Raw genomic sequence first — 20,402 nt, 5'->3', positions numbered from 1 at the left:
GTTGTGTGCGTTACTATTTTTCAAGATTCAGTTTCAGAACAAAGACTCCTTGTCCTATCGTTGTTCTTCCAGGCCTCTCACACACAAAATAGTGTTCGAGGCATATGAGCTGCAGATTGCACACTGTGCATCCTTTAGAAACCCATAGAAATATTTTAATGGTAATGGAAACTCATAGGGTATCTGAATGATAATTTACTAGAGGGTACTATTTTAAATACCTCATAAAATTATTTCTTATGGGATTATGGGTCTAACATGAAGAATAGTATTATGAAAGCCACACCAATGGAACACCATTGCCAAAAAGCATAATTGATTTTAATTTAGGTTTAGGTTTTCCATTTAGGTTCAAGTTGTATTCACTCTTCATGGGGCATTCATTTTTATTTATTTAATGAATTTTTCATTCATATACTTATTTTATGCCGTTCTATGTAGCACGAATTTAGGTTAAAGTCATCAGAGTGCTTTACAAGAGAGCAGGAAGAGGAATTTGGATATCAATCATCATACATATATCAGATAAGCAACAACGCTTAAAGACAGATCTATCAGTTCTTATCAGGGGAGAGGATGATAAACAAGCATTGGAAATGCAATAGGTCTCGCATTAGAAAAGTTGTAGCTATTGGTCTTGTAAATGAAAACTTTTATTTATGTGTTGGTTTTTAAAATAGCTAAATTGATAGCTTTGTCATTTACAATGCCAATAGTTATAACTTTCGCGAATGTGACACCTATAGCATTTGTAATGCAACATGTTTTGTATTTACGTGACTTAGATGGCAGCTCTGGTCGTTAGGCCACATCTGCGGTTTACCTGCAGCACAGAGTACTACTACATTAAGTGGTGTGACAAGCAGAAGTAAAAGAACTCCAGTTTCTCTTGAAATCAGAAGCACGCTAAAGGGGGAAACAGTAGTGAAAGGACACGTGCTCGGTGTGTAAAATGTATTTAGGACTCGATGCGTATATATTTAAAACAAAAAAAATCACAACATCTGTGCTTAATTCTCAGTTGTTTACATACAAAAAAGGAGCAAAACTGAGTGAAGTTGGGCTTCAATACTACACATTTTCCGTTACTTGGAAAATTTAGAATATGTAAAAATATAAGCCAGCTTGCCATTCCCTCTTCCCCGCCACCACGTATGTTATGAAAACTGAGACTGGTATAAAAAATCGGAGCATTCAGTGGAGGCTGGTAGGGGACAGGGGGGTGGGGGGTGGGAGGGTGCTAGGAAAACAAGACGGAGGGAAGGAAGAGAAGGGGAGGGAGGAGGAGAAAAGCGACACGGCGGGCAGGGGAGGGGGCGGAGCGGGGAGAGCCAAAATTACAGAAATGCAGCTTTCCAAAAGCAAGCAATAGACGAAGTGCTGCAGAACTGGAAGCTGCCGGAGCCGCACTCAATGCACATTAGGACTGGAAGGAGAAAAGCGTAACTTCTCACGAGCCCAGTTACTTTCAGAGAAAAATCGGAACATTCAGTGGAGGCTGGTAGGGGACAGGGGGATGGGGGGGTGCTAGGAAAACAAGACGGAGGGAAGGCAGAGAAGGGGAGGGGGAGGAGAAATGCGACACGGCGGGCAGGGGAGGGGGCGGAGCGGGGAGAGCGGCGATGAGGGTGTGAAGCAGCAGGGGCCTTTGAAGTGAAGCTCAGCTTCACTTCAAAGGTGTGGGAGGAGTGCTGCTGGGGAACAGATGGCGATTTGATGATGTGCACGCGCATTTTAGGTCAATGCGCTTGCGCATTGACCTAAAAGCGCACGGGCACAGCATCAAATCGCCATCTGTTCCCCAGCAGCACTCCTCCCACACCTTTGAAGTGAAGCTCAGCTTCACTTCAAAGGTGTGGGAGGAGTGCTGCTGTGGAACAGATGGCGATTTGATGATGTGCACGCGCATTTTAGGTCAATGCGCTTGCGCATTGACCTAAAAGCGCACGGGCACAGCATCAAATCGCCAGTCAATCGCCAGTCTAGGTAAAGCTTATTTAAGCCCCTATAGTCTCGCTCTGCTCAATGCGCATGCGCATTGAGAGGCGAGACCTAAAAAGATGATGTGTGAAGAGATGCATGGGTGAGTGTTTCAGATCCTTGTTGCACTGCCAAAGAATGCCTGTTTCATAAAGCGTTCTTGCTTGAATGTTGGAGGTTCCAGCAGGAGGTCTTCATCCTTTCTCGGTCATCGTTGAGCACTAGAGATTTTCAGCTTTCCAACCAAGTAGTAAGGTGTGGCATTGAGGAGGGGTTTGTGGGTGATACATGCACTCTTCAATTGTGTTCTTGCTTCAATGGGAAGCCCCTGCAGAGTGTAAAATATGGGAAAAATGTGATCAGATTTTTAGTGACCTCTAAAAAAGCAGTGGTTCTAGATGTGCGTTAAGGATGCCATCTGAGGAGAGAGTTCCCATAGTCCAGTCTGGAGGGTACCAGTGCCTGCACTACAGTTTTCCTGCTCTGCTCATGAATGAATTTCTTTATGTTCCAGAGCAGTGTTAGCTGATGTAAGGTGCTCTTTTTGGCCAAGGGCAAGATCAACTTCTGATGTACGCAGATGGTGCAGTTTTAATGCAAGAACTGCTAATGCTTTACAACTTCTTTTAGATTCATTTTATAATTTTAGGGGGGGTCTGGGTCTTAAATCTGATCTACAAAAATCATTTACAATGAGTATTGGCCCAAGAAATGTGAAACCTAGGTCATTTTATTTAGAGGGGACGGACATTTCAAGAGTGAAGACTTTTACGTACCTGAGCCTTCCTTTTGCCAAAAATGTATCCAGGCAAATTTTGCACTACTCTAGGACTGCCCAAACACAAAGAGCTGTGGAGTCAGTCTTCTTTTTGCCAGAAGGCTGGGACAAAAACTGATAAGAGAAATGATAGAGATCTGTCAGAGTAAATGGGTCTCTGTAGCGGCTTATGGAGCAGTAGTGTGGGGATATAACAGTCTGGGCCAATACAGCAGGTATAAAATAAGTTTGTGTGCAGATTGTTGGCTGTTCACAATCAATTCCTGCATTTATATGCCGCTCAGAGTTGGGTTTAGCTCCCCTGGGGATAAAATAAAGCCGGATCCCTTATTACTATGGCTCAGGATCTGGGGGAACCCGGAAGCACAATTAACAAAAGATGTAATGTTGGATTATCTTTCTCGAGACAATGTGTAAGCCATACCTTAGTTTAGCTATATAAGGAAGAAATCCACAGAGCTGGGTTTGTCGGAATTGGCCAGCAATCTGGCAAGAATTGATTCCAAGGCTATACCCAAAGTAAAGGAGGCTTTCCAGATCAGACAGGGTAGACTCCACCAGTTGGCTTTTGATAAATAGACTTCAAGTGTTAACTATAACTTAATTAATTTGTCGTTTGGGTGTGAGTCTTATCTATCCTGCTTTCATAAGGGAAATGTCTGGTTTGATTTAACTAGATTACGTTTTAAGCTTTTTGCACTAACTGGTTGCCTTCCCTAGGAATGTAGCCTGGGGAGTACCATTACCGAGGCGTCCATGTAACAACTTTGCCCAGAAAGCACAATGCACTTTATTGTATTTTGTAGCCTGTATTCTCATGCTAGGATAGAGGAGTTTTAACCAGGCCAGGAGGGGTGGTATACTGCATTTATTTTAGGATTAGAGGCCTTGGGAGTGGAAATGTACAGGAAAGACATTGGAAGGAAATAAAGCACTCATTAGAAATTAGTTTGCGATTTCCGCATTCCTATGAATTACTACTACTCCACCACCATGTCTGATTTTGTGGTCGCAACGGATGATGAACTAGCGTGACAGGAGAAGGTCCAAGAAGACACTGTTAGAAAGGTCAATGAGCCGCAGAGCTCTGCCTGGGTAATGGTGTACATAAATGCACCATTACAGAGTGGGACACTGCATTATTAGTCATTTTTCTACGTCTGACAATGACATGCTAAAGGGGGCGCTGATAAGCTCAGAAAAGTCAGGAAGGAAAGGCACAGGCAGGAGAATGGGGACTAGCAGAATGTGTTGTACCAACCACAATGCAGAGTCTGTATTGTAAAAAAAAACTAAAAAAAACAACAGCAGCACAGTTTTTCAGGAAGGGCATGAGTTTAGAATTGTTCACCATGATAGATTCATCAAAGAGGATGGTTCATTTAAATAGTATTTTGCCATAAATAAATTAATCCCTTTTCCTGATGGTAACCATTATATACTAGTTAGTTTACTTTCCGATGGAAACTTCTAAAAGAATCATAGGATGTGTCTGGTTGACGGTAGAGGTAGTCATCGAGATACTGCTTACTCAACATAAAGTATTTTTCTTGTACTGATCTGTTATCTGCTCTTCGTGTTCCCCTTTCCCCAAAAGGATCCCAAAACTGTGCTATTGTTAATGCATTATCAAATAAAGAATGGCTTGAATAACTGTAAAAATGGTATTTAAATCACAACTAAAGGAATAATCTGTTAGTGATTAATGATCCACACTACAATGGCTATAAACATCTCCCTCACATCGCTAAACTAGGGCACCTACACACTAATTGCCGCTGGAGTCTCTTTTTACGGCAGTTAATAATTTTTAGGCTAATTAGTTGGGAGCAAAATGGTAAATTACTTTCCATATCCAGAAGCCAAGATGTGAATTCCATACAGATTGGCAATATAGATGATTCTTCGTTCATTTATCAAATCTTCCACAATAACGAGCAATGTGGGTTTATGTTTTAGCCTACAAGTAACTGTGACTAGCAGCAGGCATGAAAAGGCACATATATTTCTGAGCTAGGAACGATGAAGTCCTACCTATTTTTGCAACTAGGAACACAATTTAGATAAACAATGCAGGCTACCACAAAATATACGTACACGTCTTGCTTATTTTCACAACTATATTTTTATCAGCAATTAGGCACTCAAATAATATTATGACTTAATTGACAAAATGCACTAGTCAAGTTGTTGGGTTACATTCATATTCCTCAAAACTCATAGGCAAACCTATCTGGGAGAAAATACTCCCCCTGACCCCATGCACTAATTTCTTATGACCTTCCAAGGCTCCTCCTCTCTGCAGTTTTGTGCCTCACCTTGCATCCCTCGAATGCTTAGCATGGCCATGTTCCCAGTCTTGCCCTTTCATGTAATAAACAAGGGCATTCTTGTACTTCTAGGCCTTGATTACAAGTCTTGTGGTATTGGTGCGGTCACCTGACAACGGTAAACTGGGGATCAATGACAACGGTATACTGGGGCTCATTATTGAATGCGATAAATAGCTCCAATTAAATTTGAAAGTGGTTTGTAACTTGAATTTTTTTGTGCTTTTTGCACTAAAATCTGCATTAAAATGTCCCACTGGGTCTTTCTTTCTTGGTACATTTCAACATGGCGACCTGCCAAAATGTATCAGGAGAAGAATCTGACTGTCAGATTGTATCGCACTTGGTAATAACCAGATGGGACGAAACCCAACAAGCTCATACTTTCGACGCCTGTGGATGCAGGGCTTTGCATGGGTGTTGGAACTTAACAAGACTCTCGTATCGTGGTCTAAGTCTTTGCTTATGTTCCTTAACCTACCAGGACAGTAAATGCCAGATTACCCTGTGCTTATTTAATGCTGGTGGTTTACGTTTATGGGTACTGGCTGTCATTTTTGGGTACTGTGACTTATTTCTTTTTCATTGTCGAATTAAGAGCAAAGCATGAAAAAAGATGGGGGGAGTGAAAGATAGGAAAAAAGTGACAGAGGGAGAAAGAAGGAAAGCTACAGAAGCAGTGAGAGAAAGATGCCGGAAGTGTAGTGTGGTGGAAGAAAGAGGCATGAGGTGGAATCAAGACTTGGTAGTTTTGGTATTTGACTGTTTGCTAACTTGACATGCGACAGTACTGCCAGTGGGATCCTAAGAAAAGCATTGGGCCCATCTATGCACTTATGTTTTTTTCAAATTAAGCATTGATGGCGATACTTTTCATAACGAAAAACGAGGTAGATAGCCTCACATGCCAGTTCCACGTAGCCACCTTTCATCCTATAGAGCAGATCTGGAAGATGCGTTAAAAGCGGTTAGATGTAAAGCTGCCCCTTGTTCATTATCTCTTCTGTTTTCATAAATGACACACACTCTCAAAGTAATCCCCTGTATCAGGTGTTACTAAAACAATTAGAATTTTAACCCCTTGGGCGCGGCCGCGATTCTGCGCCTGTGCGGCACTTCTGAAGAGTGGGCGGGTTCATGACGGCCCCCAGCCGTCATCAGCACACGAGCATGGAAGCGGTTAAATGTGTAGATTACTTGAGAGACATTTGTGATGCCCTAACGCACTTGCACCTAATGTATTTATTTTGAAAATACTGAGTCGTGATGGTTGAGGAAATTTCTGAAACTTGGAACTGATTAGACAAATGTTTTATAAAACTCTTCTACTGCAGGAATTTTGGGAGAATTCTGCCGATTCGCCTTGTTGGGGGACGTTTTTTTAAATGCTTTGCCGTTTTGTGGTTGTTTGTGCTGGGCCACTCTATGTCATGAAATGTCATGTTTCATGGTGTGGCTTTCGCTGCTTTGCTCTACTTCTCCAGGAACCGCAGCTGTTTTTTTTACTGCATTCTGCAGAACAAAAAGAAATTCACCCTGACCGAATACTGAGCCAAACAAATCATGGAACTGAAACTGAAACCCGAGTTGGCCTTTTGTAAGGACATCTTTGCTAGGCCATTGTCTCCCTGAGCTGAAATGAACAGTTTACCCAATATTAGTGATGCTGTGCATTGCCCTGGAGGTTTCTCCATTATAAGTGTAGAGAGGAGGTGCTTCGGCAACTGCGCAGTAGCAGGGCCACTGAAATTACGTGATTGTGTGACTACTGTGTTTTTCACATAATTTTACACATGCTGCATTTGCCATATAATCCATCATCTGCTGCATAATCTGCAGATTTGAACAAACATTTTTGTTTTTTGTTCAAACAGTTCAAAAGTTACTAAAAACGCAGTGACCCATTTTACCACACAGTGGAAAGGCCTTCGTAAACGTTGGCTGGTCACATTTCTGTTGCTTATTGCTATATTTTGGTGCTAAACTGGTACTAATGAGGTTCAACAAATGCCCAAACAGAGTTAACAAGTCTAAAAATGACAAACTAATGGCATGTTGCTGCCCTCTGCTGCCGCTCAACAATCCATGATGTTCTCACAAATTATGTGATTTGTGATGTTTTGAGTGTTGTTGTAAATGCTGTAATTTCTGATGGTATAAGTGGCATAATTTGAAAGGGTATAAGCAGTGCATGGAGAAAATGCGAGTTATTGTTAATGGAGCGTGGCCTACGAGATCAATACAATGTGCATAGAGGTGCGTGACATAATAATTTGAAGGTGTTGTGTAAATTATAAATTAATGGTATAACTATAACTTTAGAATTTCTAATGTTTGTATAGTTTAATTTTGGTTTGTATAGAAATAATAAATAATGTTTTTCTAACAATGACAATGGTTTAACCATTTTTTTATCATCGAAGCATAAGATGTGCCCTTCGGAAATCTTGTCCCCTCAGTCACCAAGCTGTCATGAAAGGCCTTCACCAGTCCTGATTTTGTATGCTGGGTCTTGCAGGCCCATACTAATATCAGAAAAGCATAAACTATAACATTTAGCATGCACCTTCGGTGGGTGCACCACCTCTTTATGGAGCACAGTCAATGCGCCTCCTGACGACTTCTTTGCCCTTGTGCCCACTTGTGTAATGCAGTATGGATCGCACATGCAAAGTGTTTCGCTCGTTTTCATGCAGCCACGTCCATGTGCAAGTGAGGGAACAGCCACTTAAGATGGCATTGGCTCAGTCTGCATTACAGAAGGCCCGTACAAGTGTCTGCGTACCCTTGTGTAATAATAAAGATCCCCAGGGGCACGGAAAATTGATGCACCGTCCGTTACACCCCTGGGGACTTTATGCAATAAGGACCCAGATGAGATGTGGCCACTTGCTAACTGCATTAAGAAACAGTGTGTTAAAAGCCACAGGGAAAGGGGTTGACTGAACCGCTAGAGGGTTGCGCCTGAGGACTTGCAGCTGGGAGACAGGCTGTAATTGGTTCTGGCAGTCAGTAATATAAAGAGGACAATCCAATACCTCTTAACTTTTTGCATTAGCCCTCATCTTTAAATCTTGTCCACAGCTATCATGGACTCAGATGTACTTGTCTTCTTTTATAGGGTGCGTAGAGCGATGTTGACAGCATTATTGCATCTGGATTGCCTGGCCCCTTAAATTCTAGATTCCACGTGTTTTTTCATTGCATAATTAAATTAGTCACTGGGAATCAGAGACTTTTTACAAGTTTACTGAAAAGCAGGAATGTGGAGGCCAGAGTATCAGGTATTTGGGCCAAAACAGGCGGACATGGACTGCAGTAATGCATCTGGAGAGTTCTTAGTATGAACTGCAAAGAGAGGGTAAATAGTCAACTATGGCATGCAGCAGTGCTCTTTTGTATACATAATTATAATTCATTTTAAGCATGACCTCCACGCATGGGCCGCTGAAATACACGATTATGGAGCCACCTTGTTTTTCGTATAATAATTTACTTAACTCACTTACCACATCATCCAGCATCTGCCACATAGTTTAACTAAAAATGTTGTTTCTAGTTCACAACGAATGAAAATGTAAGGGAAGACCCTTTCAAAAGATTATCAGGCCACTTATGTTTCCTGATTGCTGTATTAATTTTTAATATTAATTTGGTAAAAATGAGGTACAATTAATGTGAGTTACAATGGCAGAAAGGCAAACTAATCATGCCATAAAATGTGCATCATTTGCCTCTTCTTGACACATAATTAAGTCAACACTGCTGCATAATGTTGTCCTACATTGCTGCATAATTCATGTGGCCCCTCTTATGAGTGTACAAATGTGGCTCTAAAGTGATTGCAAACAAATTATTTAAGGGGTTTTGTGTCTCTAATGGTGATGTGTTCTTTCTGTACCTCTGCAGTGGCCCATGAGCACTTTAAGGAACGTGGTCTTTTTGGACTTCCGCCCCCTCCACCAGGAGCCAACCCTGCAGACTACTATCACCAGATGGCCCTCATGGCAGCCCATCCGAATCCCTATGGGGAGCTCCTGTTGCAGAGTGGAGGGGCGGCCAGCATGGCCCACCTTCACGATTACCTCAACCCCGTGGACAGTGAGTAGCCATGCATGTATGTTTGTGTCCTTCCAACTGCTGCCATGACTGGGGCTCAATGTCAGCAACCGCGGTCATGCCAGGCAATGTCAATCAAAATTCCGAATTCAGGGCAAACATTGAGAGGATTTTCCCATAGAGTTGACTGTAGAATTGAAAACATATCTCCCACTGATCCTGTTTCCCCTTGTCACACCATTTTATTTGTTTTTACAACAAACTCATGCACTTTACAAACTTAAACACAGTCATCTGATATTTGGCTAATCTCACCAGCACAACTCTTGCCTGATTAAAATGTTTCAACATAACATAATACGTCTAGGAAATTAAATGGCTACAAGGATTCCACCCGCTTCGTCTTGGAGCGTGTTTCCCTGTTGAGTTTGCTGTATTTAAAAGACCATTAACTATTCAAAGTAGAAGTTTAGGTTGGAACTACGTGCAACCACAGCTGTTCACTTAACTGTGTTTCTGAGTTCTGGTAGGCAGTGCTTTGGTGTATATTGTCAGAGTTTGCAGTTTGACTCCTTTCTAGATCACACGTAGTACTTTGCCCTGTAATCTACGATTCAGGCTGTATCTGTAATCGGTATGTGTTGATGAATTGTATGAATTCAGACCCTTGCTCAGATAACTAGTGTGACATACCGCATGGAATCAGGGGCTCTCAGGATTTTGTGCCACGCTTGTTTTAATGTGTGCACTAATACAGTGGTTGCATGTTTGGCTCATTCATCTTTTACCCATTGGTTGATTTGAAAAGAAAGCGCAGAGGGTACACTACTCAAGTACAGGTGTAGAATACACTCAACGCCTCCAAACCAGTGTGTCTGGCAGACTTCAGACCATGGAAATACCCAGCCTGGGAGAGACTTGCAGCTAGAAGAACTGGAAACAACCACCGCCACACAGCAGGATGGAACCAACCAATGTAAAGCGCTTGCAGAGACATCTTCCTTATTCAAAGGATAGAGGAGTTGCATGTTGGATAATAAATGTTGAAATAAATCTTCCTACAATAAGAATGACTCCAAACTATTGACTACCACTGTATTGTTATGGTATGTATATATATATATATATATATATATATATATATAAGTGTAGATTCACTAGTTTTAACTCCACAATTGCATACCTTTACAATCTCTAAATATACCGATCAGGGTACTACAGAACTGACATATATATAATTATAATGACAATATAATGCTAGTTGATATTCAGCAGCCAATATTCTTCTAGGTGATATTAAAAACTCAATATTTTGGTAGAACACCAGCAGAAGCGGCTGTATTTGTGGAAGAGTTGCTGGCATAACCTCTGACGTCATTCACATCGTCCATCTGGTCCCACATCATCTGAATGTAGGACCCATCTGTGAAAACTGCTTAATGTTGCTTTTCTCCTACCAAGTGATTGGCCTATAATCTAAATTCACCTCAAATGGGTACATAGTGCTATAGTAATATAACTATCCCTCTGTCTTTTTAATGTCTAAACCTCAATATTAAACCTTTTTAAGTTAGCAAACACTTCTTCTGCCCATTTCACCAACCCTTCACCAGCCATGCCATTACCTATGATGCCATTTTCCAAATTGCCTGTGTATGACCATCTACACAGAATTGTGCAATAAAAGTGTATTCTTCGATCTAGTCATTTATTGATCACCTTGGAAGGCATCAAAGGAGCACAATTTAAAGCTTTTTTAACTAAGATTGCATCTGGACACTCAATGTTCTGGTCAATCTGTACCACATACACAGCCTAGACTCATATATATTTAAAGAATATACAGCTTATGGCATTACTTGTCTCCAATATTATAAATAAATAAAGTAATCTGTAAAACACAAACTACTCACCCTGGGGGCCGTCGTGGAAATTAAGTGAGCTATTGCCCAGAGTCACATGGTGCTGAGTTGAGACCGGAGCCGGGGATCAAACCGTGAACCCTGTGCTCTGAAGTCAGCTGCCCTGGCCACTGCACCACACCTCTCCATTTTACTGAAGTTTATTAGTTACTAACGTTTTGAATCAATGAGATTTGGTAGCCAATCCCAGCGGGTTGTCAGTGGCTAGCTCCTAGTCCCTCTTTTGTCCTTTTGAGCAAATTGTTCAAACAGTTGGAGACTGACAGTAGACAAAGTGGGTGGAGGATGGGCGGGGGTGAGGGGAAGGACAAATAGAGGCTATGTCCCTGGTACACATGGCAGTCATTTAATTCTGTGACAGTTACCACTTTGCTTTAGTCACAAAATGCAGTATATTGAAAATTTTCTCATGACATTATACTATGTCGCATGTATTCTGAAAGCCTCCCGCTTAAGAACACCATCTCACTGGCAAGACTATGAACTGGGGAGAAAACCATTGCAAGGGTGTCAGAGGTAGGTGCTATGGTTTTAATGCCACCTTAATTGTGCTTGGTCTAGTGGCTCAGTGGACTAATGAGTCTACCACAGTGCTCTGTGTTTCACCTCTTGTTCGAATACTGGTGGGTCAGCTCAGTCATACATCCTCCTGACGTTGATAAAAGCCAACGATTAAGTTGAATAACAGTAAACATCTGATGTCAATATAAACATAGCGTTCAGCTCCAAGGAGGTCCCATGTGAGCCTATGCATTACAAATACATATTATTTATCATGTACTGGGCTTGTTTTATGCACTCCCAGCGAGTGGGTGAACTGAGGCACATGAAAGTAATATGATCTGCCCTGGAACTCACAGTATGGTAGTGGGGAAGTTGGTCCCAAGTTTCAGAACTGATGGCTTACTCCAGCGAGCACTTAGTATGAAATAGCTGCTAAACACAGTTTTATAAAGGTTTACCAAAGGCATTTTTGCACTGGAGCTGGTAGATTGCTCTTAGAGCGCTGTTATGTTAGTCAAATAAGATATGTGCTTCACCGCGTTAACCTGTGTTGAAAGACACGCCTCGTGTACATTGAGGGCACAGTGTCCACCCTATAGCCCGCCCTCTTTGAAGACAAAAGCCTTTCAAGTTTCTCTGAGTATATTTTTAGTCAAAAAAGAGTTTCTTTTGCAGAGTTCTTTGATATGCTTGATGTGTGGTGAAACATAGAAAGGCCTTTATGCTCCTTTTTTAGATCTCATTGAAATATGTGAGGGCACACAAAGATCCCATTAATGTGGTGCGTAAAGCAGGGTATGATGATGAAGCTGCAACAAAAGGCTGCTGGTTGGCAGGATGTGCCTTATGAATGTGACAAATCCTTGGGGTTCAGTAGGTCACCGATATGGCTATAAATCCCAGAGCCTGTTCTCCCAACCACTATGGCCACTGGCAACATCCTCTTTCACATCCTGTTCCTCAAAAGTGGCATATTGTGAAGATTTGTTTTCTTCTAACCATTGAACGCAAAGAAAGTGTGTATTCCAAGGGCCTAATTTTAAACAGAAGAAGTGTAATCAGCTCTTGCTCTGTCTTTCTCCTTTTTCTGCCTTTCGCCCTCTTGTTCTGGCATGGGAGAAGTTTGTGTAATTTCCTGTGCATAAATTATGCAAAATGCCCAAAATATTCTGCAGAATTTCATGTTACTATGCCAAATACCCGCATAAACCTTTTGCACGAATTTTCTGTGTGAATAATCACCGGGAGGAAGGAGGAAGCAGCACTAGGTGAACCATGAGGGATGCACCTTGGAGTGTTTGTGACTAGAGGGGTTCCTGAGCCCTTCCTCCATGCGGCTCAAATGACCCACATGTAGGGTGCCTAGGGACCTAGGAATTGTGAGGGATGACAAAGATCAGCCCTGAATTATAGTGGCAATAACAGGAGTGTATGCCAGAAAATGATCCAGTGTTCTCTCCTGACGAATGCCATGGACTCTTTTGAGCCAATAGACAGAAACATGTTGATGGTTTGAGTGGAGATGGGGTATTGGTTCCCCTAGTCTCCACAATGTTTTTTTATCACCAAGTGATATCTCACTTAAATTAAAAGTTAGTTTGATGTATCACATTTTATTTAGCATGTTCATATCACAAGTTCAAGAGTTAGGTAGAATTGCCTCCTTTAACATGAAGTGTAGACCTGAACTTCATCAAATGGGATTTTTGAAGAGCGAGGGGAGTTCTATGATGAGGTATGACACCTAGTGGTGTGTGAGTACATCCTGTACCATTTTTGTGTAGACAATCACTTATAAAAAGAACCAGTAAACAATTGCTCTGGTGACTTTTCTTGTGTTTAACATTGGTGATTGAAGGCCAGCTCACCCTAGCACCACCTTTCTTCTGGTTCCATACCGTGGGGTATTTCCAAGGTTTTTGTGGTTCGAGGTGATATATCCTGGTGTCCATTTGAGCCACAAGGACACATTTTGCATTAAAAACAAGTGCAAAATCACAAGTGACGATAACCACAGCCGCTTGCGTTCAGTTCATTGGCATTCTTCCCATGATCCTGCAATAGGATTTATACCCGAACAAAGTCTCAATTACGCTATGTGACATAATATCATAATTTCAGGCATTTTGAGAAACTATCGTAAAGAAAAATGGCAAAAATAATGCAAGGTTACACCAGTGTGAATTACATTTTACCTGGGTCAAGCAAAAAAATCTGATGAAGGAAAATAAAATCTGCTCCCCAAAACGGAGTGCCTGTACCCACTGGCAAAATAAAGCACTGAGTTTTCCACTGTCAAAATTGGTGTAGCCTCAGTTTTTGTGTCTATTTGTTGCTGTCCTGGGTAGAGCTGAAAGGAGGGGGATTTTGTTTGGTGCTGTTGAGTTCTGTTTTTGTGGCTCCTTCCAGTCAACCCCCACAAGTGTATGGGGCCAAAGTATAATCGACTCTTCTATGCTGTGTGATCCTCAACTGAGGGTAAGCATAGACCATCTGTAAAGTCAAACACAAAGCTCTAGTGCTTTGCTTTTCTTTTTTCCTGACAGTACTCTGTGAGCGTAATGATGCTTTCAGTAGAGCATCAATTCAAGATTGGGCAACCCACTTGTGTAGATCTGTTTTTCATCAAAAATTGTAAATAACATAAAACATAACAGGTATTTGTAAAGTGGACATTAACTGCTTTGTTGAATATTGGCACCGAATGGCAGATATGTGTTGATACCCAGCTCACTGGTACTCATTTTATCAACATTGGAAGGATGGTAGGCTGAGTGGACTCACTAAGATTGAGATCTATGACCATGAGTACAAACTCAGATTAATGGAGTCGAATACATTAATCCACATAGCCACCCAATTTAATATTTTGAAACAAATCTCAGTTTTAAGAATATTTGGTTTAGAAAATACATTTACTAGGCACATATCTGTATACAGATCCGGTGTTGTGCTGGAGTGGCATCCTTTGAAGGAAACAGCCCACTCCTAGATCTAGTGAAGGCTGGGAAAGTCAGTAGCCTCTCCAGAGATTGGGTTTGAATTACATCTGGCTTTAAAAGTCTGCCAGTGTGTGAACTCTTTTGACACTCGGAATATAGGGTTTAACGTGGCAGAGCTCGCCCCAAGCCAATGTCCATCAATCTGAGTGCCTGACACACCGTTCCCAGCAAACCTCACCTGCTAGCATTTTGGATACCAGCAATTTTCTGTAATGAGTACTTCCGTTTGCTTAGCCCAGTACTTGGTTTGGCACAGGAGGAGTGCAGCCTGGCAGGCTTGGCACAGGAAAGCAATGTAGCATGCCCACGATAATGTCATACAACATGCAGATATGTGGGTGGGGCGGCCACAGTGGATTGCAGAGAGGTTCCATGGTACCACATTTTTCCCTAGTAATATTTTTGCACCGGAAGCAGCACTCCTCACAGCTATTTTGAATTCCGTTTCCATGTTTACAGGGACTTCATAATGATTTAAAGTTTTGGTCTTGGGCAATATTTAACTCACTTGCTGTTACTGCTTCCCTCTAATGGACACTATGGTTGATGTGGTCAATAAATTAACTTTGCTGCTTGCTTTTTGTCAATTTTTTAGGATCCTGTTACTCTAAACGTTTGCATTTTGTCTTTTTTAAATGTCTTTTTTCCTTTTTAAATAATTTTAAAGTTTAAATTGTTGAATTGTATAATATAAAATTGTTTTTTGTTTTAATTTCAATGGCTCTTATAGGAAACGAGAAAAATCTGATTCGAAGACGATTTAGAGATAATTTATTGCTAGAAAGATTATCTGCGTTGTGTCTATAATTGGCAAGAAACAATTGTGTCTAAACATGGATTGTTTTATAGACACATATCCAGAACTAGTGAAAGTAAAGGTCTCTGGAAAAATAGGTTTATACAGTATTTTCTGTGTAAATTTGAACTTGCCTCATTCACCACATAATCCATACTATGTTGCATAATTTTCAGATTTTAACAAATAAATAGTTTCCAGCTCCAATGTATGATAGCATAATCAGACTGGCTGCCCATGGGCTGAAAGTGTCAAGCCAGTGCCTTTATTAAAATTATTTTGTGGCCTTCTGCTATGAATTGTAAATAGCCATATGAAAAGTGAAAATATTGCCCAAGGAGAGCATACCTCCCATATGATGGACTGGTGAATGCTGTTCTCTGCAGAAATAAACTGAACAATAAATAGTTAAATACAATTCAGGCAGCCTGACGGGATACCGATCATCTCCAGATAAAATCAATTTGAAATCTTCAAGAGATTGGCTAGATAGTTTTGCATTTCATTTTGGAGGGCTTTGTATATTTGTAATTGTAATACAGAGGCAAGTTGCCTAATAGGGGGTGTGTATTACATTTTGAAATGCAAAATTAAATAAATATCAACATGTGTGTACAATAAATACAACTGTGGAGTGTGCTCTGGTGGCCATGGATGAGACACAGTTAAAACAAATTCTGGCTTTTCTGGATATAAATTAAGGTGTAGACAGTACTACCCCTGACCATTGATACCCATGGATTTATAGGTCAGGCAGGGATCAGCAAAAACAGACATTCAACAGGATTCTAACAGGTCTATTTACTTTGTGTGTTGCCGACTTCTTGCACTGTCCCTAAACTCTTCAGCAACAAGTGGTAGAGGTGCTGCAGGCCCTGCTCGAGAAACCCTCAGCTGACCCCACGGACTTCAAGAACTGCCGGCCCATCTCGCTCCTCCCCTTCGTGGCCAAAGTGGCGGAGAAAACAGTCAATGAGGAACTGACAAGATTCATCGAATACAAAGCCATCCTCGACCCGTCCCAATCTGGATTGCGAAGCAACCACAGCACCTAGACTGTCCTACTCGCCGCCACAGATGACATCCACCACATATGACATCCGCACCCTCCTTGATCAAGGCCACTCTGCAGCCCTGATCCTACTCGACCTATCAGCAGCAATGGGCACAGTCTCCCACCGCACACTCATCACCAGGCTACACGATGCCAGCACACAAGGAACCGCCCTGGACTGGATCTGATTATTCCTCAACGGAAGAAGCCAAAGGATTAAACTGCCACCCTTCCGTTCCGGCCCCACAGAGACCACCTGTGGATTCCCACAGGGATCATCACTAAGCCCGACCGTCTTCAACATCTACATCACCCCCTCGCCGCCATCGTCTGACAACACAGCCTCCACACCGTATCCTACACTGACGACACCCAGCTCATCCTCTCCCTCACCAAAGACCCCACCACCACCAGACTCAATTTCCAGAAGGGAATGCAGGACGTGGCTGTCTGGATGACCAACAACTGCCTAAAGCTCAACGCCGAGAAGACAGAAGTCCTCGTCCTTGGAGCCACCCCATCAGCGTGGGACAACACCTGGTGGCCCACAGCCCTTGGTCCCCCACCGACCTCCTAGGACCACGCCAGGAACCTCTGCATCATACTCGACTCATCCCTCACCATGAACCGGCAGGTCAACGCCTTATCCTCCAGCTGTTTCAACACCCTTCGCATCCTCCGAAAGACATTCAAATGGTTCCCCCCTCCGAGTCAATGAAGACAGTCACCCACACACTCATCACCAGCAGACTGGACTACGGAAATGCACTCTATGCCGGCATAAACAAGTCCCTACTCCGCAAACTTCAGACGATACAGAACACCACTGTCAGACTCGTCCTCGGCATCCCTTGGCACAAGCACATCAGCCAACACCTACAAAAGCTCCACTGGTTCCCTGTGGAGAAAAGAGTCACCTTCAAAATCCTCACCCACTCCTACAAATGCCAACACAACAACGGACCCAAATACCTCAACGACAGAGTCACCGTCCATGCACCCATTGGGGACTTCAGGAGAGAGAAAGTTATGGAGGGCGGAGGAAGGAAGAGAAAAAGCGATCAGAGAGGGAGAAAAGAGAGAGAGAGAGGATGGATGGAAAGAGAGAGATTAGATTGTATGAGGAGACGGAGGGAGCGGGCCAGCTTTGACCTTTTTTGCCAGTGCTGCCTTTGGTTCCACAGTCCGGCCCTGGCTTGATGAATGCATAGATTTGTCAAAAGACAAAAATCTAAGTTCCAAAAGGTTAGTGACAGTGCATGTCATGGCGTCTGAGACAGATGTTGGAAATGTCACTGGACAAGTCGATGTCTTTTAGGGTACGAATTAAATGATACGTTTCCAACCGATTTGGTCAGAGCTGCGTAGACCAGCGTGTTTTGCAAGTTCATTTTCTTCAAGCAGTAGCCTCTCGAAGTGCAGGGTTCAGTCCAGACATACACGTGGTTTCATCACTTTGAATTCGGGTCACGTCCAGGTGCTCTGTGGTCAGAGGTGTTAGGTCTGGCTGTGAGTGTGGGCACGCTGCGTTCGTCTGCGTGCCTTCCTGGCTGAGCTGCAGCGCGCGGCCGTCTAGGCCTGCACGCTGATTAATAGCAGCGAAGAAAGACTAGGTTTCTGTCTGATGTAAACAGTGTGAGTCCGACTGAGAGAGAGAGTTCCTCGGCTGCAGGAACCGAACTCAGAGAGGCTTGAAGAATAGATCACCTTTGCTCACACAAAAGCTAGATCTGCGCCGTGCAAGCTTTGCCATGTTGAAAGTAGTTTCTGCAGCTTACTGACTGCAGATTTCAGTTCTTTACTTGTGGGCCTGATCCTCAGGGTAGGGTGCATAAGCAGTGTGCTTTAGTGACCGGCTCAAAGATTAATAATGCTATTAACATCTGAATATGACCATGCTGTCAATCATTAATGGGTAATTATGAACTGAATTCTGAACAACCTGATTGCTCCCAAACCCCCACCGTAAACATTCCAGTAGGTGTAATGATTCTACAACTTGAATTGGGTATTTCCCAGGTTCTTCTACATCAACTGTCTTCATCTTTTGTTAGTGTAGACAGCTTCACCCATTGCTTCGGGGTGGAGAAGTGGTGTGGCACCTTATTAGGCCACAGTCAACTAGTAAACTTTCTTTTTAATTTCGGCCTACTTATTCGATATCAATGTGTAATCCTGGGCATATTTCTTACATTTCAAATACCCCAGTTCGTCACATATCCGTCGCTAAGGGCAATAAAGGATTGTTTTAAACAGAAACTGGACCTCTATCAATAAACCGTGGCAGACCTTGACTTCTGCCATTTGTGACCAATATGGCCTTCCACCACCGATTTCAAGATGCCCTAAAGGCAGCATGGTCATTGTTTTTTCCTGTAGAGTGATCTTGCCTCCTTAGAAGAAACTTTAAACATGAGTTAGTACACTTATGCAGACAATGTTAGGTTCGGTAAAGAAGCGCTTTGGTATGGTGTTTAGACACCCTGGAAGGGAGGATATGAGGCCACTGTCCCATGGACTCAAATCCTCTTAACTCAATAAGGCCAACCCCCCACAGGAATATATGTGCGTCAGCTCTGCCAGACTGGCCCAGCCTGGCTAAACCAAGGAAAGAATCGGGTGACTGCACTGTGGGTGGTGCCCAGGGGTTCAGGAGTGCACACATGTTGATAGTGCTAATTCTCAGGATGTCAGTAGGCCCACATTCGTTATTCTTGTGACTACTCTGCAAGTCAGTGCAAGAGATGTGGCGGCATTGTGGTGACAGTGTAGGTGCATTGTGGCAATGGAGCTGGCAAATGAACTGCAAGATGTGCTGGACTTACAAGAATCAAAGGTCATATGGAAGCAGGCCCAGAGGTGGCTAATCCTCTTGGTGGAGAACCTTTTTGGCTTACATGTGAATCAGTATGGGCAATCGTGTGCATGTGAGCAGGCACACTGGGAGGGAGGGAAGACAACTGACGTAGTGGCTCACAAGGGCGCTGCATGCCACTGGATCGAAAATGCTGTGACATGTATGTGAGTTGGTGCCATTGGCAAGCATAACAATCGAGTCACTTGAGATGAGAAAGGAATATGAACACAACGACCATGTGGAAAAGGCAGTGCAGTAAGTCATGGGCCTCCATAGGGCATTGCTGCTGCTGCTTACAGAAAACACAGTGACGCCTCTGTAAAGGGCAACGGTCGCAATGTGCGTGTTGCCCTAAAGGGCCTTAAACCTCTATAATACCCGTGCGTCAGTTCACCATCCTGCACGAGCTGATAAAGCAGGATTAGCACCAATAGAGGTGGTTACTAGGTAAGGTTTTGGGGAGTTTCGTTGGGAGGCATATGATCTGTGGGTTCCAAACTTTGCCCTAGCCCCCTCAAGTTGCCCTTGATGGACAGACGCGGTTGACGTGACGTCTCCGGTGGGTTGGCACAGGAAGTCCTCTATTAGGAGGCAGAAGCTCTCCTGGTATTGAGGGATACGTACGCCCCAGCTGATGTGGCTGCAAGTGCCCGCTGCTCTGAGGTTACATGAGGCTAACCAATCAGAGTGGTCACTGCCAGACCAGACGCCGTCCAGCCTTCATGATGTGCCCAATCCGGATGAAGAAGCCATTGTTGGGCCGGCAGTCAAGCCCCCCTGATGGGTATCTTGTGGAGCTGGCGCAGGAAGCGCGATACCTTGTCTGTCACCAGGGGGGCTAGTGAAGTGTTACATTTCATTGAACTGTGAAGCTTATAGGATCTCTGGGAGACCAAACTCGGGGCAGCTGCTGCCAGAACAAATGTTAGGCGTTTGCCAAAGTTTGAGTTGGCTGTGTTATTAAATAGCAGCGGCGGGGCGGGGAAGCAGTTATCCGAGGGCAGGATCTGCAGCTGGCCTGGATTTATCAATAAGGGATTGTCTAATTCCAAACTCCAGCCGTTTCCTATACGTTTGCGGCGCTCCAATTAACTGCGCTGTTAAACCCCGCTGCTCCAGG

The 20,402-nt window shown here is 43.1% G+C and overlaps 1 protein-coding gene across 1 annotated transcript in view; it reads left to right on the top strand.

Moving 5' to 3' along the window:
* The window catches only part of GLI2 (GLI family zinc finger 2), a 241,577-nt gene that overhangs the window by 136,820 nt on the left and 84,355 nt on the right, over positions 1–20,402 (top strand). The window contains exon 4 of the mRNA XM_078682070.1: positions 8,998–9,189. Within this exon, the coding sequence (XP_078538196.1) occupies positions 8,998–9,189 (192 nt within the window). The remainder of the gene's footprint in view (positions 1–8,997; positions 9,190–20,402) is intronic.

The sequence above is a fragment of the Lissotriton helveticus genome, chromosome 3_1 (assembly GCF_964261635.1).
Source record: "Lissotriton helveticus chromosome 3_1, aLisHel1.1, whole genome shotgun sequence".
In the NCBI taxonomy this organism is placed as follows: domain Eukaryota; kingdom Metazoa; phylum Chordata; class Amphibia; order Caudata; family Salamandridae; genus Lissotriton; species Lissotriton helveticus.
The sequence above is the reverse complement of the archived record's forward strand: the minus strand, read 5'-3'. Positions and strand labels throughout refer to the sequence as shown.